The 27,250-nt window shown below is 48.2% G+C and overlaps 1 protein-coding gene across 1 annotated transcript; it reads left to right on the forward strand.

Moving 5' to 3' along the window:
• On the forward strand, positions 1-26,244 carry CALB2 (calbindin 2). The gene is made up of 11 exons (XM_019757572.2): positions 1-172; positions 10,636-10,712; positions 13,264-13,353; positions 14,747-14,827; positions 19,103-19,159; positions 19,703-19,780; positions 20,289-20,344; positions 20,686-20,725; positions 20,972-21,025; positions 21,834-21,905; positions 25,547-26,244. Exons 1-11 carry the CDS (start codon positions 79-81, stop codon positions 25,661-25,663), a joined length of 816 nt encoding a protein of 271 aa, XP_019613131.1. The 5' UTR covers positions 1-78; the 3' UTR covers positions 25,664-26,244.
• The last annotated feature ends 1,006 nt before the right edge of the window (positions 26,245-27,250 follow it).

Genomic DNA, 27,250 nt, shown 5'->3' on the forward strand with positions numbered 1-27,250 from the left:
GCGTGGCGCGCAAGACCTGGCGGAGTGTGGAGTGCGCAGGCAGAGCTCTTGCTGCCTGAGGTCTCCGAACCGCTCACCATGGCTGGCCCGCAGCAGCAGCCCCCTTACCTGCACCTGGCCGAGCTGACGGCGTCCCAGTTCCTGGAGATCTGGAAGCACTTTGACGCAGACGGTCAGTAAAGCTCCCAACTTCTGTGCCCATTTGACCCTAGGGGACCTGCGGTGGAGGGGATGAGGGCATTGCTGATGCTGGCAAGTATACATTTGCCCCATGGGGGTGGGTGTTCTGGCTGCAGAGCTAGCTGATATCGGGTTGTGAATTTGGGAGACATCCGGCTGCTTTGGTGACAACTGTCAGTAACTTTTCTTCCCTGACATAAATGACAGAGAGCCCACCGGTTTTTGCAGCCTCATTCTGGGCAAGTTGCAGTTTTCCCAGAGAGAAGGCCTGGGCTGGCAAAGCTCCCCATGAGTGTGCCCTGCCATCTTATCTTCCCGCCTTTCTCTTCAAGGTAACGTCCTGCCTTCAGCTGCTGCAGCCACAGGTCTCAGAAGCCCACTCACTTCTTTCCTCAAGTTCCCCTTTTGTTGAATACCAGGTTAGCCCTGTCACCGTCCTGGGGGCTGGTGGGGCAAGCTGGGGGATCCTGAAGGGAAACCTTTGGCCTCCCCAGCCCTGTTAGCAAGGAACAGGAGCAGAGACTGGCATTGGGGCCCTGAACATCCCCTGGGCTTCTTCTGCCCATTTTTCCACCCCCCACATGCATGTGGTCCCACCCACAGCAACAGTGGGTAGGACTGGGGCAGAGCTGGGGTCTAGCCTGACATGTTCCCTCATGGTGATAATCCTGGGTGCTTTTGGTGACTCCATATCTGGGTGGGGGAAGAGGCACAACTTTAAATGCCTCAGTGACCAAACCTTCTGCTCTGTGTGGTCTTGGCATTGACTCACCCAAAAAGTGAGACCTGAACTAAACGACCTTTGGAGGTGACTTCCAGTACTGAGATTCCAAGGGTCTATGATGGTCTGACTCAGGCAATAAGGGAGACCCCCCACCTCCCCTTAGAGGCTTATGATCTTGCTAGAGACTTTCTCCACCACTCAAAAAAAATAAATAATAAGTGATCTGATTTCCTTCTCTGAGGTCCTGGCTAGGGTGGGCATCCAAAATGTTCCAGCATCTCCGACTCCTGGCAGGGTGGTGGCTCAGGGTGTTTATCCTGGGATTGAGATGGGCGGGTATGGGAACCAAAGGGAGGACCAGGTGGTGGCTCGCTCAGTTCATCCCCTTTCCCTCCTCACCTCAGCGGGGCGGCTGTGAAGGTGGCTAAACAGAGGTCCTCTGCCCAGAGTGCTGTGGAGAGGCAGGAGTTAATATCTGGGGCCATGAATGAGTGAAGTTTTGTTCCCTTGGAGCCAACTGAGGAAACTGGGGGTGGGGGGTGGGAGTGCAGAGGACTGGGCATGTGATACGTGGGTTAGGACCGTGATCTGCCTATGAATTATTGAAGGAGGTGGGTAGATGGTGAAATCTGTAAAATGGGGCTAAGGAGGGGTTGTATTTCCAATCCCTGACTGGTGCCATAAAACTCCCTTGGTGAAAAGGGCTCTAACAAGCTTGCAGCCTCTTAGTATTCCAGATGACAAGCACATTCCCTAAGGATGCTCCTGCCAGTTTATCTGCACCAGAGACTTGCATGATTCAAGGAAAGTTACCAAGTGGCCAAGGTTATACCTCCGGCCTCCTGCCAGATGAGTCAGCTATAAACAGAGGACTCCACAGTTCTCCTTTCCCCCTATCCTCATGGGGACGACCAATAGTGCTTTCAATAATCATGCAAATCCTTACATTTATCTGAGACTTTGTACTTTTCAAAACCCAATCTTGCACCTTCTCGAGTTCCGCACAGTGAGCCTGCTGGGCAGTTTGTGATTCTCCTTGTGACTTCTGTGAGGTTGTGTACTGCGAGGTACTGGAGGGGCTGGTGCCTGGCCAGCACCTGTCCCCCCCATTCTGCTTTGTGGATACCTGCTTTCGCTCCCAACTGCCCAGAGAACAGCTCCTGACTCCGCCTCAAAAGTGATGGGCAGCTCCTTTAATCCCAGAAAGTGGTCCTTGGCCCGGCTGGAGGATAGCTAAACTAGAACTAGACTCAAGGGTCTTTAATGACCCCCAAAGCCATTGTACCTGTGGTTCCCTCCTGCTCCAAGGTAAACGGGGAGCTAAACGCTTGCTTCTTGTGCACCAGGCATCCCATTGCCTTCTATGATCACCGCCTCAGGACAGTCCCAAGGAGGGCTCATGGACCCCACAGAGCAGGAAGGCAAAAAGAATCAAAGCGCCAGAGATGGTACAGAGGTGACTTAGGAAAACAAGGATACAGCCAAATTGGAATTCCAGTAAAGGACCCAGAATTAGGCTGAGGGCCACCTGCTCTGTACCTTCCCTACCTGTCTTCTCTCAAACACCAAAGCCTGCTGGGGAGCTCATCACCGCACCCCCGAGGCACTCCCTGCCTTCGTTTGGCCTCCCTCTCACTAACTGGCTTCTGTTTTTGTCTCGGGGTTTCTTCTCTGAGTCCCCCCTGGGAGGACTCCCCTTTGCAGCTCGCCAGGTCCCTCCCTGCAGTGAGCTTGCTGGAGCCCAATTAGTCACAGCCCCAGGAGAGACAGCCACTGCCCCACCCCCTGGACCCCACAGTAAACAGAGACCAGGAGATGCTGGATGCTGAGGAGTGGGGCAAGGGTTCTGACCGTCACTCAGTCCATTCCTAACTAGGAGGAAGGGTCATTACCCTGGTGACTTTGCCCAGAGATTCAAAATTATCATTAGCCTTTTGGTAGAGAAAGGAAGGAACAGGTGTTTGGAGAGGGGAAAACTGGGGTTTAAAGAGGCAGAGTTCTTTCACAAGATCTCACAGCAAAGAGAGTATAAGGGGACTTGGGGTCCTGTCTCCTAGTCCCCTGTGTTACCCCAGACTCTTCCTCAGCAGTCAGCCAAGATCACGCATTTGGGAGGCAAAGGTAGGGAAGACAGCAGCCAAGCAGGCACTGTGACCTGCAAGAGTGACACTTAGGTGGCCTTACATGTCTGCGTCCACTGTATTGTTGTTTCCTGATTACTTCATCAGGAACTTTCTCACTCAGCAAGATCCAGGCGGCTTAGGGGTGCCCAGCTCAGAGTTCACACCGGCCCTCTGTGTGGTTCTAACCACACAGGTCAGCAGGCTCCTATTCTGCTGACGACCAGTAGGAGGTCTGTGAGGAGCTAAGTGGTGGCCTTGGCTTTGCCCTTTAGAAGCAATAGAAAGCATATGGGTAAGATGGGTTCTCTCCCAAAGGCCAGAAGACATTCCTAGGACCAAGTAGAAATCCCACTCATTCTAAGAATCTATCCTACGCAGATACACTCCCACACGTGCAAAAAGTTGTATGAACCAGGGGCTCTCTTACCAAGTTCTTTGGAATACCGAAAATTTGGGAGAAAATGTGCTTCACTAGGGCACAGAAAAATAAACCATGCTAATCCTCACTATGGAATGTTACCCAACCAATGAGAATGAGGTGGAGCTTTGGTACTGACATGGAAAAATGTCCAAGATGTATTATGAAGGTTTAAAAAATTGTAGAACACCATTGTAGTATGAGACCATGTTTCATTCTTAATGAAACACGTATGCTAGAAAACATTTGAAAGAATATAAAATAACAATAGTGGTTCTCTCTGCAGCACGGATGAAGTAAAATTAAAAGGCGTTTTCTTTTATTTTCTAAGTTTTTAAGTTAATTTCTATAGTGCTTGAAAATTTTACAAGAGCATGTGTTTCTTGTGTAATCAGCAAAACAAACAAGATGTACAAGAAAATAATTTTATGGATATCTCCCTGTCACCCCAAAAGAAATATGTTATATGTGCCTATCTTCAGGTTTGCCCAGAATCTGCCCAGACTCTGTTAGGCAGTTGTCTGCCTCCAGATGGCCATGGTGACACAGGGGGCTCTCCAAACCTTTCACAGGGACTAAGCCTTGTTCTTTATTTGTGTGGGCCCCAACAGCTTTGAAAATTAGTGACAGGTAGGACCACAAGGGGCTTAGGAAAGCCTGGCCCTGTCTTCCTTCCTCTCTCCTCCTATACCCAGTGGTAAGAACAGAACCATCCTCCAAACCCACTCACCATGGAGGACACTTCTAGACCCAGAGTGCCCAGGCAAGCTTCTCCCCCAGCACCAGTCAACGTGAAGAGGAGGGAAGCTAAACAACAGCGCCTCTCAGAGGCGGGGCGAGGCCTAGGCAACTTATATTGGAATATTCAACGAAGGCTCTTGGAACACTAAAAAGGAAAACATGCCCAAACAGGGTTACAAAATATCTGGTACATATTAAGTATTTACACAAATACTACAGATGTTTACAATGCAATATAACTGTGCTATTCGTAAGAAAATTCTAGGATTTATAAAAATGATTGCTTCTTGGCACATTAAAGTCAGAGGGTTCTGGTTCAGGAAGCTAAGGTAGGTCAAAGTTATGTGAGGAAGGCTTTCTTTTACCCCCGTTAAGGTGTCTCTGTGGGGCCTGTGTCTCATTGAGGCATGGTGTCAGGATTTGGGGCCCTCCGGGGTAGGCCCTAGGAATAAACACCCTAACCCCGCCTCTGCTTCCACCCCACGACTCCCACTTGTTTCACTAACAGCGCCCTTTGGTGGGGGGCATCCACAGCGTGTCAGCCTGGAGCGGGATGCCCTCTGTTCCCATCCCACGCCCCAGCGCCCTGCCTCTTTGTGGTGGAGGGTGATTGCGCCAGCCTGTGGGAAGCAGCTGTGTCTGAGAAGAGCTGGGGCTCCCCAAGGAGGCAGCCATGGGGATGCATTTTCACAAACAAGATGCTTCAGCACGCCTGGACAGGGCAGCCACAAACCCAGCGATCCAATCCCTGCCGGCTCACCTTGGTCATTCTCCTCTGGGCTTCAGTGGTTTCACTAGCTGAGCCCTTGGGGGAGATTTCTAGGGCCAAGGAGACCTCTTGGGGAAACCTCGTCCAGTTCCCAGGGGCCAGAATAGAGCAGGCGTGAGGCTCTTCAAGAGCAGTGCAGTCAGTGCTTCTCCGGTGCAGCCTGGCGCCTCTCCTGGCCCATTGCGTCATGTGCCCGCCTTGGCCCAGCCCATCCCATCTGGGACCTCTGGCTTCAGCTCTCCCCTCCTCTCTGGCTCTCTGCTGTCTCCCCTCCTCTCTTGCCCAATCTGCCCCATCCTTCTGGCCTCGCCCACGCCTGGGAATCAACCCAGCATTAGGCTGCCAGCTGTCCACAGGTTCAGGGGACTCAGCCCAGCTCCAGAGCTACTGTTCCAGAAGCAGCACAGCCCAGAAACACAGATTAAAAGTCAAGTGTCTAAACATCCATCCAGTAGCTGTTCGCACTCATCTCCCAGGAGCCCCTGGGAGAAGTGTGTGTGTGTCTGACAAAGAGAAAAACCAAGACAAATACAGCAATGGACAGAGGTCATCCCTGGGATGAATAGAAGGAAACAAGGCTTTTAGCTGTGACTAGAGATCTCCTTTCCCCTCAACTCCTCCCCTCTAACAATGGGGTCGATAATGCCATCTGCTTACCTGGCAGAGTTCTGCAGACCAGACGGGGCGGGGAGTGGAAAGCTCTTTGTAAATGATACACACCATGCAAAGTAATATGAATGTGGGGGCAGAGCCTGAGAAAGCCAATCTCCTGCCTTCAAGGATGGGATCTGAGTGCTCCAGAGGATGCTCAGGCTGGAGGAGAGGGCTATTTGCCTTTCCATAAACTGGAACTCCAGACAGATAGCCAAGTGGCCTGGCCTCTTGTGGAACTTAGCGAGGAAGTCTGAAACTGCCTAACTCCCCACCTTGATTTTCTCTTAACTCTGCATCATAGAGTAACAGAGACGGGTGAACACCAATGCAGCATCTAGGCCAGTGACTCTCAAACCTGAGCCTGCAGGAAGGCTTGTTAAAACACAGATTTCTGGTCCTCACTCCCAAAGATTCTGATTCAGTAGGTCTGGGGATGGGACCTGAGAATTTGCATTTTTAACAAGCTCCCAGGTGATGCTGACACTCTCAGGCCCCAGACCACATTTTGGGTAGCACTGGTCTAGGGCCCTCAAGACAATCAAGGTGAGGCACTTGTCAATATGAGACCCAGGTCTACCATCTCGGGGCTCAGGTCAGTCCCCCCACCTCAACTTCAAATGTAAAGCCAAAGGCACCATCTTTCTAAGAAGACATTAACATTTAAAAGCAGTGGTTCTTGGGGCGGCGGGTTGGCTAAGTTGGTTAGAACGCAGGGCTCATAACACCAAGGTCGCCGGTTGGATTCCCTCACGGGCCAGTGAGCTGCGCCCTCTACAACTAGATTGAAAACGACTTGACTTGAACCTGATGGGTCCTGAAAAAACACTGTTCCCCAATAAAAATTAAAAACAAAAAAAAGCAGTGGTTCTCAAATGTAAAAGTTTACATTCCTGCATTGTTAAAATACAGATTCTGGTTCAGCGGGGCCGGTGTGGAGTCTAGAATTCTCATTTCTAACAAGCTCCCAGGTAATTCCAATGCTACTGTTCCACAGACCACACTTTGAACAGTGACCACACTTTGAGCAGCAAGCCCTTACACTCTAGACCTACTAAATCAGAATCTCCATTTTAATACAATTCCCCAGGTAACGCTTGCACACCTTAAAATCTGAGACATGCTGCTCTAAAACAGTTCTTAACTGACTGCTCATTAGAATCAACTGGAGAGCTTGAAAGCATGCCCACGAGAAGTCCCCATCCCCTCAATTAAGCTCTGGGGACGGGGCCCAGGCAGGTGGTTCTAATACACAGCCAGGGCTGAGAACCAGTACTCTAAAGATAGCAGTCATGCTGGAATTCTTTGGGCCAAAGGGTTTATAGCCATGGATTGGTTCAAAAGACCTTAGGAGCAGAGTATAAAAATGATGCTTTCCATTTAGTGAGATTTTACATTTTCCAGAATGCTTCCTCAACATTACCTTATATGGCTCTCATAATAGCTCTGTAAAGTGAAAAGAGCATAAATAGTTATACCCATTTTAGAGATCAAGAAATCGAGGCTCAAAGAGATTGACTTGCTCAATGTCACATGGACAGTCACGGAGCTGGTGGTAGAATTACACCTCTTACTCAGGTTCCTCTGTCCTGTTCAATTCTTAGAAAATCTGTACACACAAGTCTCAGTGAGAAACAGTAGGCCTCTTTGCACCGTGGGGCAGAGCGTCCTTTGGTCAAAGCTTTCCAAGTGTCCATGGTCAGATTAATTGCAAAGAAGTGTTGTCTCACTTTAAATTTGGAGGAACTGAGGCACAGTGGTGGTGAAGAATGGTAGCAAGAGTAGAATAAGGAAGGAGACAGGGTCCCTGGCTCCCACTCAGCCCCCTCTCCCTAAGGTTCACAGAATAGATCTGATATGGGGGTTAGGAGTGATGGTTGCCATGATAACCACATCCATATCCATACCCATCCACATGGGATTTGCTTGGTGGTCAGTCACCCCACCCCTCCATAAGAGGGTCATAGAGAAAGCAAACCACTTGCCCGGGGTTGAAGCCCTTCTCCAGCCCAGCCTCAGATAATAGGTGCCTCCTGGATGACGGATGGGACTGCTCCGAGGGAGGCCGAAGTAGCGAAGGCCTTTTGTCCCCCTCTCTGGGCCCTGCAGCTCCTGCCTGCCAATCTAATCTCTGCTCCTCTGCCTTCAGCTGGTAGATTCACCTGGTTCTCGTCTGGCTGCCTCACCCCAATGGACCATTAAATGCTCTTGGAAAATAGGCCCATGTCTAAAATTTGGCTAAAGCCCCCTGAGCTCCAGACATAACGTGGCACTGTTGTTCAGTTCAAAAAACAAAGGCTTGTTGAACTGAACCACATTTCTGCCCCTTTGTTGGGGTACACAGAGAGAGAGATGATGGGGGAATTTCTAGCTTGGCAAGAGGGGCTCCTCCAGCTTCCGGGAACCTCCTGCGGGGGGGGGGGGGATTCAGGGAGGCAGCTCCTTCTCCAGTGGCACTATTCCAGCTCCTGGCCCCTCTCCTTGCCTCCGATTTCACTCCTCCGTTTCTCCTCCCTCTGCCCAGTAGCTGGGGCTTCTCAGCGAGAACTTCCCAGCCCACCCTGTCCAAGTAGCCCTGGCAGTCATTTCATCTGCCTCCTAATACTCAAGAAACAGACACACACTCAAGCACTCACCTGTCGGCCCAGCACTGACTCGCCACCTCTGCTTCATGGAACCCCAGCGCATGCTCACAGTGCAGGCCCCAGGCTGCCTCTCCAATCCCAGCCTCAGGCTTCCAGAAGCTGCACCTGGACCCAGCGTTTACCTCAGCTTTCTGCCTAAGAAATGGGAGAATAGCCTGATCACTGCAGGGAGTGACCAGGCAGAGAAAAAGTAGTCCTTCCTCCAACTCAAGAGTTACCATCAACTACACGACTTCCTTCTTGCCTAGAAAGCCCCTCCGCCACCCCCTCCCTCCCCGCCCCAACGCCTGCTGGCCTCACTGTTAGGCACACACTCAATGAAATTCCAACTCTCCCAAGAAGCTTTGCAGAACATCGTAGACGAAAGATGACCACACTATGCTGGGGTGAGGGAAAGGGAACTCAAGTCTCAGCCCCAAGTACAATCACATCTTTTCCCTGCAGACAAAAATACTTAATTGATCTCACGTGATTCTTACCGTGCAGCAGTTATCGTGGCGTCTTCTCCACTAGAGGGCCCTCTAAGGAAATGTATTCTCAGGGGCGATGGGGGAAAGACGGGAAAGAACACATACGCCCCCCTCCACCCTTACCCCCCCACCCCGCCCCTCCCAGTCCCCACCAAGGCCAGGGCAATACTCCTTTTTTATTTATTTTTTGTTTAGTTTGTAATTCCGTTTGTCCCTGAAGCAAGCTAGCTGCCATTCCCCTTTCTTCTTCAAGTTGAATTTCATATATGTGAACCTTGCTCAATTTTTTAGATCAGATTTGGAACTTGACTTTAGGCCAGTGGTTTCCAAACCTTGCTGTACATGAAAATCACCTGGGGAGCTTTAAAAAAAAATCATGCTACTTAGTTCACACCGCAAACCAATTACATCAGAATGTCTGGGGGTAGGAGCCAGATATCTATAGTTTTGAAAGATCCCAGGAGAATCCATTTGCAGAAAGTAGTCTGGAGAGCACCGCTTTAGGCCTGTCTGATTTCCCACCCACAAATGCTTCCTCCCCATCACAGCAGAGACCGATGACCTTGGCCGTGACTCAGCCACCCTGCTCTCTAAGTCATCTGGGTTCAAGAGTTGAGAACCTAAAGGACTTCTCACTACTTATGTGATCTTGTAAGTCAGGCGTTGACCTTGGGACGTGGTCCTGAAAACGGCTTTCCACCCAGATTCATTCTTAACTTATACGCAGGTTCTGGTCATTGAACTCAAACAATAGCAACATTTACGGTTCACTCATAATGGGTTAAGTGATGGGATTTACATCCAAAATTCCATTTAATTAAAATAACCCAGAGAGGTTAAATAACTTTCCCAAAGTCATGCAGCTGGTAAGTGCAGCAGAACAGAGTTTGAATCTGTGTCCTAAGACCTCAGAGCCCCTCTCTTCATTGCTGTGCCGTAGGTGGTCTCCCCTATGCTTTGTCCCTGTGACCTACTCTCTCTGGTGTCCCCATTTCATAGTGCAAATGCCCTGCTTTTCTCTTTCTACTCTTTCCTTCTGTATAAGTTTCCTGGAACTGTTGTAACAAAGTACCATGAACTGGTTGGCTTAAAACAACAGAAATTCTCTCAGTTCTGGAGCCTAAAGTCCAAAATCAAGGTGTTGGCAGGATTGGTTTCAGGCTCTGAGTAGCAATGTGTTCCATGTCTTTCTCCTAGCTTCTAGTGGCTGCAAGCAATTCACGGCACTCCTTAGCGTGCAGACGCCTCACTCCAATTTCTACCTGTCTACACGTGGTCTTCCTCCCTGTGTGTCTCTCTGTGTCTTCACATGGCCTTCTTATAAGGACACCCGTCATTGGATTTAGGCCCCTTCCCCAATCTAGTATAACCTCATCTTAACTATATCTGCAAGGACCCTATTTCCAAAGAAAATCACATTCTGAGGTTCCAGGTGTACATGGATTTGAGGGGTTCACTCTTCAACTCAGTGTACCCTCCAATTCCAGAGACCCAAGTTCTGCCTCTGACCTCATTCACACTGATGACGAACCTGGAAGCTGATGACCTGTGGTCCCTGTCAGATCTCAGGCACCCGCTGCTTGCCTAGCTGGTTACAGACAGCTCCCAGCTCCTACTCACTGCTGCCGGCCTGGCCCAGGTGCTGCTCCCTCCCAGTGTTCTCTGACTCCTGAATGTATCCCCTAAAGACACGTGGTAATTAACCTTCCATCTCTACAGGTGGCAAATGCCCTGAGGGCAGGACCCACATCCCTAACAGTCCAGGGCTGGCCTAGACACCTGTTTGTTGGTCAGTGAGGATATGTTCTCTGAAGCCCCCAACTTTCCCATCGCACCCCCCCCCCGTCAGTCTTACTACTTAGCTCTGACGTTCATTGCTTTTGCTTTTTTTCCCTTTCTTTGCTATCTTTGCAGGAAATGGTTATATTGAAGGTAAAGAACTAGAAAACTTTTTCCAAGAGCTGGAGAAGGCAAGAAAAGGTTCTGGCATGGTAAGCTCAGCCCTCTCTCCCATTGTGGGGGATTTTCTGTCAACCTGACCATGGCTTTGAGCATTGTCTGTCCCAGATTATGCATCCCGTCAGCAGGCCTGACAGCTCTGGTCTTGACCCTTAGACTTTTTATTTGTAAGGTTTTTAAAAAATTGGAATACTCCCTAAAAAGAGTACCTGACCTCAATATCATTTGGTGACTGGGATTGAGGGGTGGTTCATGAATGGACACCAGGGGTCAATGAACCCCCCCCAAAACCTGTAAAGCTTTGTGTCTGTGTATGTGTGTCTAAAAGTATTTTTCTCCTAGGGAAGAGTCCACAGGTTATCTAAGATACTCAGAGGGGTCATGACTCAAGAGTGGATGCCTAGAGGGTTTCAAGTGCTTTTATTCTAGACAGAGTTTCTAAGCCTCACACTGTTGACATTTGGGGCTGCATAATCCTTTGTGGTGGGGCTGTCCTGTGCATTGTAGGATGATTAGCAGCGTCCCTGGCCTCTCCCAATGAGATGCCAATAGCGTCCCCTCCAAGTTGTGACAATCAAAATTGTCTCCAGACATTGCCAAATGCCCTAGTGGGGGGTGCAGAATCATTCCCACGAGAGAACCTGTCCTAGACCAACAAAGGCTGGCATCCTCAGCAAGGACCTAGAGGAGAATGGAGGATTACTCCAAACCAGCCTCTGCACCAGTGGTGCTGGCTGGCTTCATGTGTGGAGGTGTCAGACCACCCTTCTTAGCTTGCCTGAAGTGACTCTAAATCATGTCGTGGCCCCTTAATAAGAGGGATGTTGTTTCCCCTGGTGCCAACCTGGCACTATGGAGTATTGTCTGTCCCAGGTGATGCATCCTTTCTAAAGCCTTTTAGATGAGCGTCTGAAATACTGAAAAGATAAGGTCATCGAAGCTAGTCTGTTGTGATTTCCATGCCTGATTCTCAAATATATGGAGTCAGACCCACTTGCTCCCCAAGCTCTCAAGGGTCCTTTAGGGGTCTTTGTACCCTTCCCTGCTGTGTGTCTGTTGGCCAATTCACTGCTTATTAACAAGTCTTCATGGAGCAGTTTGGGAGATGAGTCACAAACACACCATTGAGCTCCTGGTTCAAAGCTTGGCAGAGAGCCCAGTGAGGAGATCCAAGCAATGGGCTTAAGTGACGGAGGTGACTCATAGGTTTATCAGCAGTTCCCCCATCACTCTCATTACTAGGATCACAGAAAACACAGGCTTCACAACTGATTCTGGGGTAGTGGGGTAGGTGGAGGAATGTGTTTTCAGGAAGTGCTTCAAATCTGAAATCCTTCTCAGTCATCGCCGTCCTCAAACGGCATCTGGGGTGATTTTCAAATATGTCAAGTACAATCCCATCTAATATCATCCCAGACTGGGTCTCAGAGCAGCTGTTATATGATAGAAAGAATATTGGCCTTGGGAGCAGGAGCCATGAGTTCAAATTCAGGCAATACTAACTGGCGACCTCGGGAGAAGTCACTTCATCTCAGCCTCCATTTGTGTGTGGAATGGACAGGCTACTCACTTCACGGGAACTGTTGTAAAAATTAAATCGGATGACCACATTTGTGATAAGGGCGTAGGATCATCCTACGCACATGTAAATGTAAAGCAATAAATATTGATAAACAAATAAATATTGGCAAATTGAAACCAGTTCCAAAGGTGAAAAGCAATAGAAGGAATCCAGGCAAGACTCTAAGAACTGGTAGAATTCTCCATGGCCCAATCCTATGAAGCCCACAACCCTCCCCAAAGTCCTCAGATAAGTGGAGAAGAGGCACCCCAAGTAGATTCATTATTGATTAGGAATGAGGAAGAGCTCATTAATGCAAATAATTAGTCAGCAACACCCCAAACCAAGAGAAGGTTTGAGAACTTCAAGAGTGCTTTACATTAGGTAGGCAACCATGGGCTAAAGGAATTTGTGAAGTTCTTTGCCTTTCTAGTAGTTGTAGTAATCTAAGGAATTATTTAAATTACCCCTCAGCTATATGAAGACTTTCTCCTCACATTCCTCCTAGCATAACATCAGAGGGAAAAATATTGTGGCATTGCTAGTTAATCTTTGAAAAAGAAACTGAGCAAAGCACCTTGCTCTGATGGAGTGCTTAGAACCTATTGGGGGCCACTGGATTAAGTTGGGTTTTATTAGAAACTGCCTCAGTAAAATGTTGGGGCCTCAGTTCTCACATCTGAGTGGTGGGAGTAAGTCCTCGCCCTTCTGATAAGGGTTGTGGTTTACTCCATCTCAGAGGCAGAGGGGCATGCTTAATTACATGGCACAGAACATGCCCACGTGTGCTGTTCCCCCTTGAAAATGATGTGGCTGAGCCTCAAAGAAGAGACCACTGGATCTGGAAGGATCCTGTAAAGGAAAAGGGTTCATCCAATACTAAGGGCATTGGATCAACCTGGTTCCATGCCTGCAGATTTCGGGCACAAAATGATTCCCACCATTGTTGCACCAAAAAGGTGAGAGATCCATGGTTCGTGTGGGACCCAGCAGCAAAATCAGTCCCCTTGGTCTTCCCACAGGTGTCAAAGAGTGACAACTTTGGGGAGAAGATGAAGGAGTTCATGCAGAAGTATGACAAGAACTCGGATGGGAAAATCGAGATGGCAGAGGTGAGTCCCATTTTCCCGGCTAAGAGCTACATGGGAAAGGCCATCGTCACCTGGGCCTCTTCCATGCACAAGCATCTATCAAGGGATATAAATGAGATGGTGGTCTTAAAGCACCCCCATCCCATCCCCAGCACTTAGGATGACCAAGGAGAACAGAGGGGCCTTTTTCTGTGTCCCACAGGAAAGAGGAAGCAACAAACATTGGGCTAAGACAGGGATAAAGACCTTAAATGTTCTCAGGGTCCAACAGGTATTGTGAATGTGTGGTGAGCCCAGCTCAAGATAGAAGGGAGGGTGAAAACTGGGGGACAGGAGAGTTCATGCTCCACCTAAAAGGCATCCAAAGGCAAAATTTTTAAAAAGGCAAAATTTATATAATATATATTATATATAGCATGTATAATTTAGATACATATTATATATACTATATATACACATTCATATATGAGTAGATATATATCATTAAAAGATTAATTGAGGCATATTAAAAATTTTAAGACTGAGCAAATATTTATTGGAATTAGGCAGTGCCAACCAGGAAATGGTTAGGAATACTCCACCAACAGGAGCTAAAGGAAAGAGTTATACAGAAAAAGCAGAAACAAAGCAAGGGAGTTATCTGATTGGCTATAGCTGAAGTGGTTGCATTATTTGGGAAAGTCTAGTTGGCCGTTTGTTTAGGTTCTGGTTTGCTTACATGGGTTACTAAGGCATTAAGGCCGCCTCAGTCTAATGGCTTTCTTGTTTAATTTAACAATTTATATACACACACATACACTCATGCACACACTGTACATATGCTTGTGTATTCAGGCCCAACCAAACACTTCTGGCAATCTGTTTGCAACCTGTGGTCAAGGAGTCCAGGATGATGACGGTGGCACATGAGTGAGGGCATAGCTCCTCCCCGGGGCGATTGGTTGGGATGCTGCCTTAGGTCAGTGGCCTAGAAGCACAGACTGAGACAAAGATTTGAGCGGATGGGACTTATTGAGAGAGGACTCTCAAGAGAAGGGAAGAGAGGGCAGCACGAAAAGGCAGAGGAAGGAGCTAAGCAAAGGCATGGTCTCAGCTGGAGCCTAGTCTTGACCTGATCTCATGAGGCGCTTTGGAGTGTGGATTGTGCTACAGAGTTGGTCCCACTTTGAGGCAGGGGTGGGGTGATCAATTAGTCATTGGATGAGGCTGCCCCCTCCAAGCGGTGGTCGGGTGGGGATGGTGGCTGGGGCAGCTCTCGTTTGGAGGAGGGCAGTTCTCCTGCAGGGGCAGCTATGAGCCATTAGTGGTGATCCTTCACAGCCTCTGGGGGATGGCCCACCAGCCTACAGGAAAGCCCGCTCTGCTTCCTGGCAGGGCCCTGCGTAACGTTACTGTTGCTCTCTGATCCCCACAGCTGGCGCAGATCCTGCCGACCGAGGAGAACTTCCTTCTGTGCTTTAGGCAGCACGTGGGTTCCAGTGCTGAGTTCATGGAGGTGAGGCCAAGGTGCTGCCTTTCTCTCGTGTTCAGAGCCAGGCCCACCCAAAAGCCTGGAATGGTCCCTGGGAGACACTAACCCCCTTAGAGCTCAGCGACTCAAACCGTGGTCCATGGCCCAGCAGCGTCACCATCACCGTCACGTGGGTGCTGGTTAGAAATGCAGAGTCCCCAACCCGCTGAATCAGAATCTACGTTTTAACGAGATCCCCAGGTGATGTGTGTGTACATTAAAGTGTGGGGAATAGGGTGAGAAGCTAGCCTGGGTCAAGTACGTTTGGGAAATGCTGTGTATACACTAGCTCCCCTTTGTGGATTTTTCATAGACATTTGCATATTACTGACTCCAAGAAATTCTGCAGTAAGGAGACCTGTTTTACTCGATTTGGCTCCAGAGTTTCTTCTCGTTCAATACCATTCGTGTCTCTCAAGCTCAGAGTTCCAAGGAGCATGCCTGGGAAAGAGATTATGTACTGTCCTAAAGCTGGAAAAGCCCAGTGAAAATTCCAGTTTCCAGTATCTTCCAGGTTTGATCTTTGTGGTTGGGGCTTCGGTGTCCCCCTTTTAAATGGGCATTGCCATATTTGCAATAGAAATTCTTTGAAATCATGTGAAAGAGGACATCCAAACTCAAGTATCTTTTCAGTAATATTCAACCAATAGATTGAACCATGTGAAATTGCTGATATTTAACCACTTTTGATTTACAAAAATTGGAAATTCCATATGGTTCAACCAAATGTATTACTAATCCTGATGGCCAGCAAACCACCAATTATTTCTTGCTCTCTACTGCACCTTAGTGATTCAATGTGTGTGTCCATCAGAGTGAAATTCAACCCATACCCTACACGCACTGCCTGCTCTGATAAATAATGACCGGCCTGTAATTTGACTCAACTTGCCATTCATCATGTTAAATCCCTTTCCAGCCACCAGTAAGCTCCTCTCCGTGAGTTACTGCCTAAAACAAGTGAAGAGCTAGCCTGAAACCCACGTGACAGTGAGTTCGCCACATAGGGATAGAAAGTTGATTAGAAATAACCTATTCTAAGGGCAGAAGAGTCATTTTTTAAGTGGCAGCTTGCCTGAGCATCAGATAAGGATTTAATTTTATGGTGCTCTTTAAAGGATTTTCTCCAGTTTTTTCAAGATGGCAAAATTCTATAAACTGGTAATTGACATTGTGGATTCTGTTCTTAGTCTTCCTCTTACCTGTCTAGGATGAAAATTCTGCATATGCTTAAAAATTGTCAGTACAGTGCTTTTGTGAGAGTCCATTTTTCTGACTGTAGAAAAGGGAGCGTTAGGACTAAGTTCTCCTTTCCTAGGGAGACAGCCAAAGATGCCCTCTATTCCACCTCTGATCTGGAAAATGGGGATGATGATAGCTTGCAGGGGGCAGAGATGCTTAAAAAGGAGGAAAAAAAATCACTTATCTCTCTCTCCCCCCTTTCTACCCCCCAAAAATTGGCAGTTTCTGTGTAGTTGACATGATTCCATATTCTTACCTGCCTTTATCCTTTAATCACCAGTCTAACTGCTGAGCCAACAACCCCCCGCCCAAGTTTTCTGGGACCCCACCATCCTACAGTACCATCCCCTCCCGGGGTTGTCCATTTGTTCCATTTTTGTCAGCTGGAAACATGAAATGTTCCCTCGGTAGCCCTGAAAGGCTTGTGCTATCAGAGCGCTCCCATCCCACTGCTCAGCACAACATTTTAATTTCTAATTTTAGTGACACCTCAGGATTTCTTTGAGATTTCACAAAGCCCAGGTCTCTTGAACTCTTTTCCTCGAACAGGAAGAGAATAATGACCCCCTGATGAATGAGCACAACATGCTGGAAGGGAAGAGAAATGAGCATGGGAGCGTGGGGGTGGGGGCAGTCCAAAGAGGGAGGGGGAGGCGGAAGAGGGAGGGAGGGAAAACCTGCTGGGATGAGCTTGCTCCCAAAAGTGGCCGGATGCTTTGCTCTGTGTGAGGACTGGGGTCTCTTCAGGCTATCCTTCTTTTAGGCAATTTCAGGGGTGTCTGCCTTTTTTCCCAGTCAACACTCAACCTAGAGGAACTAAATTCTAGTGCACTAAAAGCATGCAGGTGGCGGGGGAAGTCATATTTGAAAACCTGCACATATTTCTTAGTACGTTCTCAAGGGCAGGCTTTCTGGGCATGAGAAGGAATATTTTGATGGAAGTTTTTCCCCGGAGAAAATATGCTCCCCTAATCAAATACCATCTACCCAAGTTGTCTGTAGTATAAGCCCACCCTTTTGTTGGCACTTGCTCATGTCTCGTAACTTTTTAAAAAATTAGGATCAAATTTCTTGAGCCATGACTGTACCATGAGAATTACACAGCCTTGTTTCCTGGTATGGAAGGAAGATCCTAAAATATCTATAAACTCTCACACTATTGACAATAAATGGGGGGCATGATTTGCAGAAGAGGGGGAGGCAGGAGATCAAATTTGGAAAAAGAATTAGTGCTTGCTGACTCTCAGAAAATGAAGTGTTGCTGGCGTCCAGGTGTGTAGTTTGGAACTGAGGGAGAAGGGAAGAAAAATCAAGGAAAGAAAATCTCAGAAATATGATAAGGCACAAAAATAGACCAAAGATTTGCAAAACAGGGTTCTCTGGGCCTTTCTGTCACAGATACAGGCAGCCCCTCCCCAGAATGGTATTCCCTCTTCTCCACTAGATGGCTTGCGTAAAAGACTAGGGTTTCAGGGCAGTTGTATACAGGACCATATTTTCTCAGGACCATGTGTTAGTTATCTATTGCTATGTAACAAATAACCCCCAGAATTTAGCAGCTTAAGGCAACAGACATTCACTTTCTGTTTCTGTGGTTGAGAATTTTGGAACAGCTTAGCCAAGTGGTTCTGGCTCAGAGTCTTTCATGAGATTGAGATCAAGATGTGAGCTAGGCTATGGTTATCTGAAGGCTTGACTGGAGCTGGAGGATACACTACCAAGATGGTGTACTCACGTGGCTTTTGGCAAGAGCCCTCAGTTCCTCACTACATGGGATTTTCTATACGGCTGCTTGAGTGTACTTACAACATGGCAGCTGGCTTCCCTCAAAGTGATCCAAGAAAGAGAACAAGAAGGAAGCCTCATGCCTTTATTGCTTAGTCTTGGAAGACATACACTGTCATATCTACCATATTCTATTCATTAGAACTGGGTCACTAAGTCCAGCCCACATTCAAGGAGAGGGGAGTTAGCCTCTACCTTTAGAAGGAAAGTGAAGAATGTGTGGACATTTTAAAACCACTGCAACTATATTTCCTTGTTTCTCTGGTGTGAGTCTGCTCCTGCTCAGATGGCCAGAACAGAGAGGACGAAGGTGTTCACACCCATGTCACCTGAGGGAGCTCAATTTCTCTTTGATCCCCCAGATGTTATGGTCAGCAGGAAGTGTCCTGGTTCCTCACAGGGACCCAACGTGTGTGCAGTGCACCAAATAATGGGACTCAGATCAGAGCCCAGAACCAGTATGAGACAGGGTTCAGGGATAGACCAAACATCCAGACCTAGTTCACATGCCTACCTCTGAAGGTGGGGTCAATCCTTGAACCATATGGACTGAGCATGAGAGAAGGATGATTTCCTTAAAAATAAATAAATAAATGAGGAAAGAAGGAAAGAGAAAAAAAAAAAGAAAAGGAGACACTTTTTATCATCAAGGTGAAGGAGTGACCTTGGGATAGTCAAAACGAACTGATTATACTACTAATTCTGTTCCACCTTCAGACATGGCTGCCATATACATCATGATAGAGAGATAGAGGAGGGAGAACAGCAAAGAGTAACCAAACCCTGTTTCTGCCCCTTCTAGAAGCTTCTTACCCTTGCCCCCAGCCCCCACCCAGAGAATGAGAAGCTTCCAAAGCAGTAAAAGGACACTCTATAAACTCACAGCAAAAATCAGTTCTGCCACATCCTCGTGGCAGCCCTGGTAGGAGCTGCTAACCTTAGAAACTGCAACCGTGGTTACAGGATGATCCAAAAAGAGACCCAGACATGCAGCCACGTAGAGCGGGAGATTTCGTCCCAGCAGTTTCCTTCCTTCTCTATGTGACCTTGGCCAAGATACTTGCCTTCATTTCTTCATCTGAGATGTGGAAGGCCCTGGACCATCTCCACGTCCCCATCCCATTGTAATATTCTTGAATAGCAAGACCTGTCTGGTCCATTAAAGGGAAAAGGAGGGAGGAGGCTTACAGATGTCAGTAGGTCTTTGCAAATAGGTTGGCATTCCCATTGCAGGCTTGGCGGAAGTACGACACAGACAGAAGTGGCTACATTGAAGCCAATGAGCTCAAGGTAGGATGGACCTTGGAGAGGGCGTGGAGAATGGGACTGGGGTCAGAGTGGTGGTGGATTTGAGGAACCTGGGGAGGGAGGAGACATTGGGTGAGGATCATGGTTTTGGGTCAGTTTAGGAAGACTCAAGACAGGCCTGGCTCAGGGCAGCTGTGTGAAATTAGTAAGATGGAACTGTGGGGCCACAGAATTCAACCAAACCACACTCCTCGACCCACAGTGCCCAGGACATGCATCCTGAGGCAATCCCAGCAGATTGGCCATCTGGCTTGTACCCCATGTTTCTCTGGAACCAGTGATCCCCAAGGCACTGCTTAGCCCTGTGTCCTGGGCTCTCTGAGGAGCCAGAGCCAGTTTCTACCGCCTTTCCTATTGGGTGGGATAGAACCAGGTGCCACCTCCAGGGCTCCAAGGTCACTCCACAAGCGTGAAGGGGTTAGGGAATGATGAGGGATGTAAACTATCTAAATGGCATGAACAACTGAGTGAGTGAGGTCCTGACTGACTGAGTTAGGAGCTCTGAAGAGGACTTTTGTATTCTAGGGATTCCTGTCTGACCTGCTGAAGAAGGCGAACCGGCCGTATGATGAACCCAAGCTCCAAGAGTATACCCAAACCATAGTGAGTGGGCAGACGTGTCCCTCCCTCTTCAGGGGCATGGGACTTGGGCCCCAAGCCAGTGGGATTCTGGTGTGCAGGGTCTTTTGTTGGCTGAATCTTCGGGCCCAGGTGAAATGACTTCTAGCGGCAGCTGGCAAGAGGGATACTAGGTCACGGCCCCCCCAACACCCTCTCTCTGAGGTACTCACTGAGACCAGGAGCATCTGTTTCCATGACAACCTCTGGCAGTACTGGGAGAGGATAAACTCAGAGATGGAGGACCTTTGCTGCGGGCCTGCTGTCCTCTGTGGCCTTCTCTCTGGGGAGAGGAGAGAGGAGCCGCAGCTGAGTCCCTCCCCAGTGACCAGTTTAGACTATGCTGGTCCCTGGCCTCCAGGTGACCTCAGAGGAGGCACCAGCATGCTCCACCCATCTCCCTGCCTCTCCAGTAGAAGGGGATGGCAGGCAAGGTCCCACATGAGACAAGATCAAAGCAAATAACCCAAGCACCTCTTTCTGTTCCCAACAGCTACGGATGTTTGACTTGAACGGGGATGGCAAATTGGGTCTGTCGGAGATGTCTCGGTACGTGTCTACCCTCACCCCCAGTGTCCCTTTTAACAAGACCCCTACAGATCATCCCTGTGCTACCATCCGTGTCTCTAAGATCCATCAGCGGAAAAGGGGACACAAAGCTCAAAACAAAGCTAGACAGAACCATGAAGGTCAGCACCTCAATGTGTTGGTCTCCCTTTGTAGAACTTTCCACTAAGACCAGATTATTAAGTGCTCAGAGATTGTTTCCATAACTACAGACTCTGTTTCTACATCTCCACCCCCACCCTGCCCTGCCTCCCTGCCCCCGCCCCAAGCGAGTTGTTCTTTCTTCTGCTCTCCTAATCTCTGCTCTAACATTTTCTTTCCAGACTCTTGCCTGTACAGGAAAACTTCCTGCTTAAATTTCAGGTAAAAGAGCTACTATGCTTTTCTTGGCTTCCTCCTTCCTCTACATCCCTGTGATCTTCACACTTCCATCCTCTTGTTCCCTAATCCAGCGTGAGCACGTGTGCATGCACACACACATACGTGCACACACATGCACACACACGCCCACACACGTACGCAAACACATGCATGCTCACGTGCACACACACATGCACACACAGCTTTTGCTTTTCTCTTTAATACCTTGTAATATCTTGGTCCTTCCAGGGCATGAAGCTGACCTCAGAGGAGTTCAACGCCATCTTCACATTTTATGACAAGGTAAGAGGGAGGACAGTGTGGAATGGAAACGCAGGAGGCCCCATCAGAGGAGGCCCTGGCCAGAAAAGCTGCACCTTGTCGTTAGGAAGAGACGAGCTGTCAGGGCGGCCTGGGCCATGTGGTTTCTTCCTGCCCTTTTGATTCCCTGCAGCATCTTCTGCTGTGTGAGAAGACAAGTGCCATTGCAATCCGTGGTTTTGGTTCCTTCAAAGCACAAGAGAGAAAAGTTCATGGAAGAGGGTTATGCTCAAAGCGAGGGTGTGATTAGGTTGTTGGGGGCCAGAGGGAGGAGATGCTCAGTTCTGCGCCCCTGGTGCCAGGTCATGACTCGGCACTAGAGCCGGTTCTTTTTCTAGGAAGTTGGGAGTGAGACGGTACCACCCATCACCCTTCCCTTAGCTGCCCCCTGCCCATGTGACTCCAGTGGTCTTCCTTATAACCAAAGGGTTGGGGGTAAACTTCAGATAGCCGCTGTGTTCATCCTGACATTTTATTATGGGACAGGACACTCAGGGAGTTAGCTAAATGGTTCCTGGACCTCACTTACATTTTCAATGCAAATGAAAAACACCAGAATGGAAAGCTACCAAAAGTTTGCCCTAAACGGTCCCATTCCTGCGCTGACTGGTAAAGTCAGAAGCGACGTGTTATTTTGGCACCACACGGTCTGAACACCTCCTCTCGCACAGAGCAAAGGGAAGGTTAGACTCTGAGGCCTCCCTGGAATGGGTGAGGGTAAGCAAGAAGCAAAGTCAGGGGTCATGGGGTGCACTCTAGAGCTCTGTGCTGACTCTCTGTACCCCACTAGGATGGAAGTGGCTACATTGATGAGAATGAGCTGGATGCCCTTCTGAAGGATCTGTATGAGAAAAACAAGAAGGTGAGCAACTGAGCCCAGAGGCCCAGGGCAATGAGTGGGGGCTTCTGAGGGAGGGGTGCAAAGGAACGCCACGGAGTACACTTTGCTCCCCTCTGATCAGCTATAACAAGACAATAACAGTTGATAGGTCGTTGTTTTGTTCTTTGTTTCTGGTTGATGGATTGGTTTATGTTCCTTTTTTATTTAATTGTGGTAAAATACAAACAACACAGTTTACCATCTTAATCATATTTAAGTGTACACTACTAAACACATTTAGAGTGTTGTGCAACCATCACCGCCATCCGTCTCCAGAACTTTCAGTTTGCAGAACTGAAGCTCGGTACCCATTAAACAACAACTCCCCATTGCTCTCTTCCCCCCCAGTCCCTGGCCGCCACTATTCTACTTTTCATCTCTATAAACTTGACAACTGTAGCTACCTCATCTAAGTGCGATCGTACAGTAGTTGTCTTTCTGTGACTGGTTTATTTCATTTAGCAAAACACCCTCAAGGCTCATCCATGATGTAGCATGTGTCAGAATTTCCTTCCTTTTTAAGGCTGAATGATTTTCCACTCTATGTCAACACTCATACACATTTTGTTTATCCATCCACCCATCGATGGACATCTGGGTTGTTTCCACCTGTTGGCTGTTGTGAATGATGCTATGACAAGGCAAGGGCGGTTTTGACAGGCCCAGCTCATGGAAGTGTCAGCCATATTGCCAATAAAAAAGACTTTTTTACACAAGGAAAGATTTTTGGAGAGCAGGGCCCAGTGGGAGGTGAGAGTATTCTGAATCGATTAACTGAAGACTCTGGAGCTGGGCCAGGGGCTAAAAAGAGCCACGGAAGCATTTGTTCCCCTAGAAGAAAAGGCAAAGAACTGAACTCCTTTACTTTGCCTGGTTTGTTTCCTCTTGGACAGACCCCAGGAGGCCCTCTGTGGGCTCAGCTCTGTGCCCTGGATGGGAAGGGGTCAGGTGACGCAGGAACCAGGAGGCGAGCCTTTGCAGCGTCCCTCTTCACCTCCTGGAAAACGTCTTCCTCTGAGCAAATGGTTTTGCTGTTTTAATGAACGTTCTAATATCTTGCATTGTCTAACTGCCTTGGCTGCCAGGCAAGAGCTAAATTTACTACTCAATTTCAGGGGGGAAAAATCATTGCAGCCTCTGAGTCTGTCTGTCTTTCTGGATTGCTTTCCAACGTCTTTATCTTTATCCTGAAATATCATTTTTCATTTCTTTCATCCTAACTTTATTTATTTTTCTTTATTGCCTACAATTGCTTTTTGAAAGAGGCAGAAAATAAATTATAAGCAACTACTTCCTAGGAAGAAGAAAGTACTCACTAAGTGTTTGAACATGGCAAAATTTTTCCTGGCTCCAAATTCTAGGAGAAAATTATTTATGCACCCTTATGTGCCCAAGGAAAGTTGGGCATCATAATGGAAAATACCTTTAACTATTGTATTAATGAGGCATAATTATTCTCCATATGGCTTTGCCTTATGACCATGGTTGATCGACCCTGAAGGTATGCATTAATTCTCTGGAGTGACCAGAATTTCCTGGTCATCACCTGACTAGTCTCTTTGATTTTCTTTGATTACCACCAAAGAAAACTCATACAGCTGCACAGGTTCACTCCAGATGTGGAAACAAACACACCAAAAAATCAGGTGCTGAAGGATAGAAAACAAGGATATTAATAATTGTTTACCTGGGAGCCTTCCACCTGTAGCCAGCTTTGATCCGGCACCTGGGGATTGAGAGAATGAATCTGTGGAAACAGAGAGCTGCATGAGCACCTGAGTTGGGAAGGGAAAGTTTATTTTCGGTGACCCAACATGGCAGATGCACGTTCCATTTGGATGGTACATGGACTGTGATCTGATTTCTGAGCAGAATAACGTTGGAGGTTCCCGAGGGATAGGCTGATGGGATCAAACTTCAATATTTGTTAGCACTCCTAAGGCAATTGCAACTCACTAAAATCTTCCCCATCTTCCAGCGAAACTTCTAGACATAGATAGTAAGCAGCCCCCTCGCTCCATGCTGCTAAAGACTCTTGATGAACCGGGGAGAGGGGTGTCTTCTTAAGCTTGGGGTAGATATATGAGGTCCATTCCTTGGCCCCTAATCTGGCACACCCCAATATTATGAATTAGGTGACATTTCCAGGGACTTCACAACTTTAGGGAAGAGATCTCTCAAAACTAGAGATGCTTGCAAAGGGCCTTTGGACCCAGTGGTGGCACAAAACCAGGAGTCAGTAATGTGAGGGGATGTCCCGAAACAATGCAAAGAAAAAGACCAAAAAAAATAAAAAGACTGACCTTTGAGCACTGCAAAAAAGGTGACTGAGGACAGGTGAGCCAGGTAGAGATTTCAGGACTCAGGGGACTAAGCACATTTATGGCTGGGAGTCGGTCCAATCCTTTAGCGAATAACTTAGTCTTTATATGTCAGTTTTCTCATTAGCAGAATGGGGACAATGACCCATCAGCCTGGAAGAAGAAGTATTTAGAAAAACAAACAAACAAACAAACAAACAAACAAACAGATCGGCTGACATTTTCAATACAAAGGAAAGAGTAGAAACGAAGGAGGGGGAGAAGAGAGGAAGGAAGGGAGGAAGAGAGGAAACAAATAAAAGATAGTTGTTTTAAGTGATTTTCCAATGTTGGTCATGACGTTTCTATATTTCAGAACCAGTGGCTACTTGCACCCGAAGCAGTTATTGTAAAGCATATACAGGCATACCTCAGAGGTATTGCAGTTTCGGTTGCAGACCACTGAAATAAAGTGTTATCTCAATAAAGCGAGTCAGAATCTTTTTGCTGGTGGAGGGTCTTACCTTCAATTTGTAAAAACCTCAACACGTGTGAAACAAAACAAAGTGAAGCGCAGGAAAACAAGGTGTGCCTGTATTCAACATAAGGCATGTCAAGGGCTGGTGTTCTGTGTAATGTTGGCCGGCATTTATTATGAGACTATGGGCATGTATATGTTCATGGGTCACCTGTCTTAATGGCCACTGAAGGCCTCAAGAAACCAGTGAAGTCGGCTGGTGAGCTTTGCTGCTGGAGGAGACAGGAGTTAGAATTCCTTGTTTAAATGGCTGAAGAGTGTAGAGTGGTCCAGGGGCCTAGAGACAAGACCAGGGAGCATCCTTGGCCTTCTTTTCCTCTACCTGCAGGAACCCAAATTGAGTAAATGGAAGCCTAATGAGGTATAGAAACTTCTAGAAATTCTGCATAGATAATGGCTGTCATCACAATAGCTCCCATTTGGGGAGAACAGGCTCTGGGTCAGGGACTGTGTGTCAGCTAAGTGTTATTTGCATTCATTCCTTCATCTAATCATCATAACACCTCGGTGAGGCAGGCACTATTAGTGTACCCATTTTACAGATGAGTCAGCTGAGACTCAGAGAGGTCGAATACTTTCCCCAAAGCCATACAGCCAGGATGTGAAAGAGAGTTTTAACCTAGGGCTTTCTGGCTCCAAAGTGCATGCTTGTATCCCTCTGAGCCACTTGCACTTGTATGGGGTAAGAGAAAGGTTCCAGCCATGGGTTTGTGAATGAGTAGGTGGGCCGGTTCGGTTGGGGTCATCCACTGAGTCTGCTCTTACCCTCTCCCTGTGTCTCCTAGGAAATGAATATCCAAGAGCTCACCAACTACAAAAAGAGTGTCATGTCCTTGGCTGAGGCGGGGAAGCTCTACCGCAAGGACCTGGAGATTGTCCTCTGCAGCGAGCCCCCCATGTAAAGGGGGGCAGCTTCTCCACTTCCCCCCAGCCCTGCCCCTGCTGCCCTGACACTTCTCCCCAGACCTGGAGATTATGAGCTCTCCTCCCCCCACCCCTGCAAACTGCACACCCCCGCCTGCAGACCAGGAAAGGAGAGATGGAGGATGGGCTGCTGACCGGCCTCCTGGGCACCCCCCCACCCAACCCTGACCTGACTGGGCATACCACTCTGCCTGCAGTGGGGCACCGACCGACCACATGGAAGATGGGCAGGGCACGGGTGGAGTTTCCCTGATTCTCTTCGCTGTGATGCATGAGCTCATTTGCTGTATGATTTAGGCTTCTATGTCCAACAGAGTGGCCCTCTCGCTCCCCTCGGCCTCTCCTCCATGCCACCCCCCACCCCAAACTTCCAAGTTCCATGTGCCACCTTGCTAATGGTATAGCTGTCTTCTCAGAGCTCCTGTCTGTGGAGGGCGCTTGCCCTTTCCTTGTCCTCTTGACTCAGCGTGCTCCTTTTCTCTTTGGGTTTCTTGTCTTCTTGTTTACCAAAGAACCGTTTACAGACAATAAAGTGGAGACGTTCTGCTGTGGAAGCTCACCTCGTTCTGGTCGAGTGGTCACCTTCTGTCTGCAGGTAGCAGCTCTTCTTGACAAAGAGAGAGCCTGTTCTCAGGTGGGTGGGGAAGGGCGTTGGGGCCCCCCCCAACTGAGGCGTAACCACTAGAAGCAGGGGCACAGGACCCCAGGACTCTGGGCTTTCGCTTCAGATTCACTGCCTATCTCATCATCAACCTGTCGCTTCTTTACTCCATGTTTATTTCTACATCTCTGAGTTCATTGAAAGCTTACTGAAGACCAGGTCTTGTGCGGCACAGTCAAGGAAAATGAGGATAACGAGCCCCACGTCTCATGGCCAGTTGGGGCCAGAGCCAAGGTATAAATCCCGCAGACTGGATCCACATTCTTTACCTTAGGGATACCAACGGGCTGTGGCAACAGTGGGACTAAGTGATCTCCCCCAAGCGGGTGGGATCTCCAACCAGGAGCTCTAGACCACCATGCACTTAGCTTCTCAGTGTGCGCTTTACCCCACAACAACTCATCAGATGCCCCTTGGTGTAGGACAAGCTTGGCCTTTGGGCCCACAGAGCTCTTTGAGATACTAGAATAGAGAGATAACTGATTTTTTTTAAATGCTGTTATTTATTGACTGCCCACAAGACGCATTTTGACATTTCCTCATTTAATCCCACAACCACCCTATGAAATGAATACTATTTCAGATGAAGAAATGAAAGGTCAAAGACATTAAGTAACTAGTTCAAGGTGATACACGTCCTAAGGGGCAGAATTAGGACTTAAATACAGGTTGGTCTGATTCCAGTCACCTTGGATGATGTCCCCCTATTTGATAACCAGGAACCCATCCGGGGCAATAGACAACCAAGGGGTAAGATATACCTGGATCAGACATGACCTCATTTCTTTCCCAGCCACACCCCTTCCTGAGAGAAGCTATCCTGTTCACAGCCTGGATGGTGCAGCCCAGGGAGCCATTTTCCCACCTCTATCAACCTGCCCGATAGCCGACTAGGCCAGGAGGG

Source organism: Rhinolophus sinicus, linkage group LG11, assembly GCF_036562045.2.
Source record: "Rhinolophus sinicus isolate RSC01 linkage group LG11, ASM3656204v1, whole genome shotgun sequence".
In the NCBI taxonomy this organism is placed as follows: domain Eukaryota; kingdom Metazoa; phylum Chordata; class Mammalia; order Chiroptera; family Rhinolophidae; genus Rhinolophus; species Rhinolophus sinicus.

Bases quoted from the DNA above. Each gene is read 5' to 3' on its own strand.
- CALB2 (XM_019757572.2), top strand. From the start codon at position 79: ATGGCTGGCCCGCAGCAGCAGCCCCCTTACCTGCACCTGGCCGAGCTG. The intron at 19,781-20,288 runs GTGAGTGGGCAG...TGTTCCCAACAG, and splicing joins AAGAGTATACCCAAACCATA to CTACGGATGTTTGACTTGAA. The intron at 21,906-25,546 runs GTGAGCAACTGA...TGTGTCTCCTAG, and splicing joins TGTATGAGAAAAACAAGAAG to GAAATGAATATCCAAGAGCT.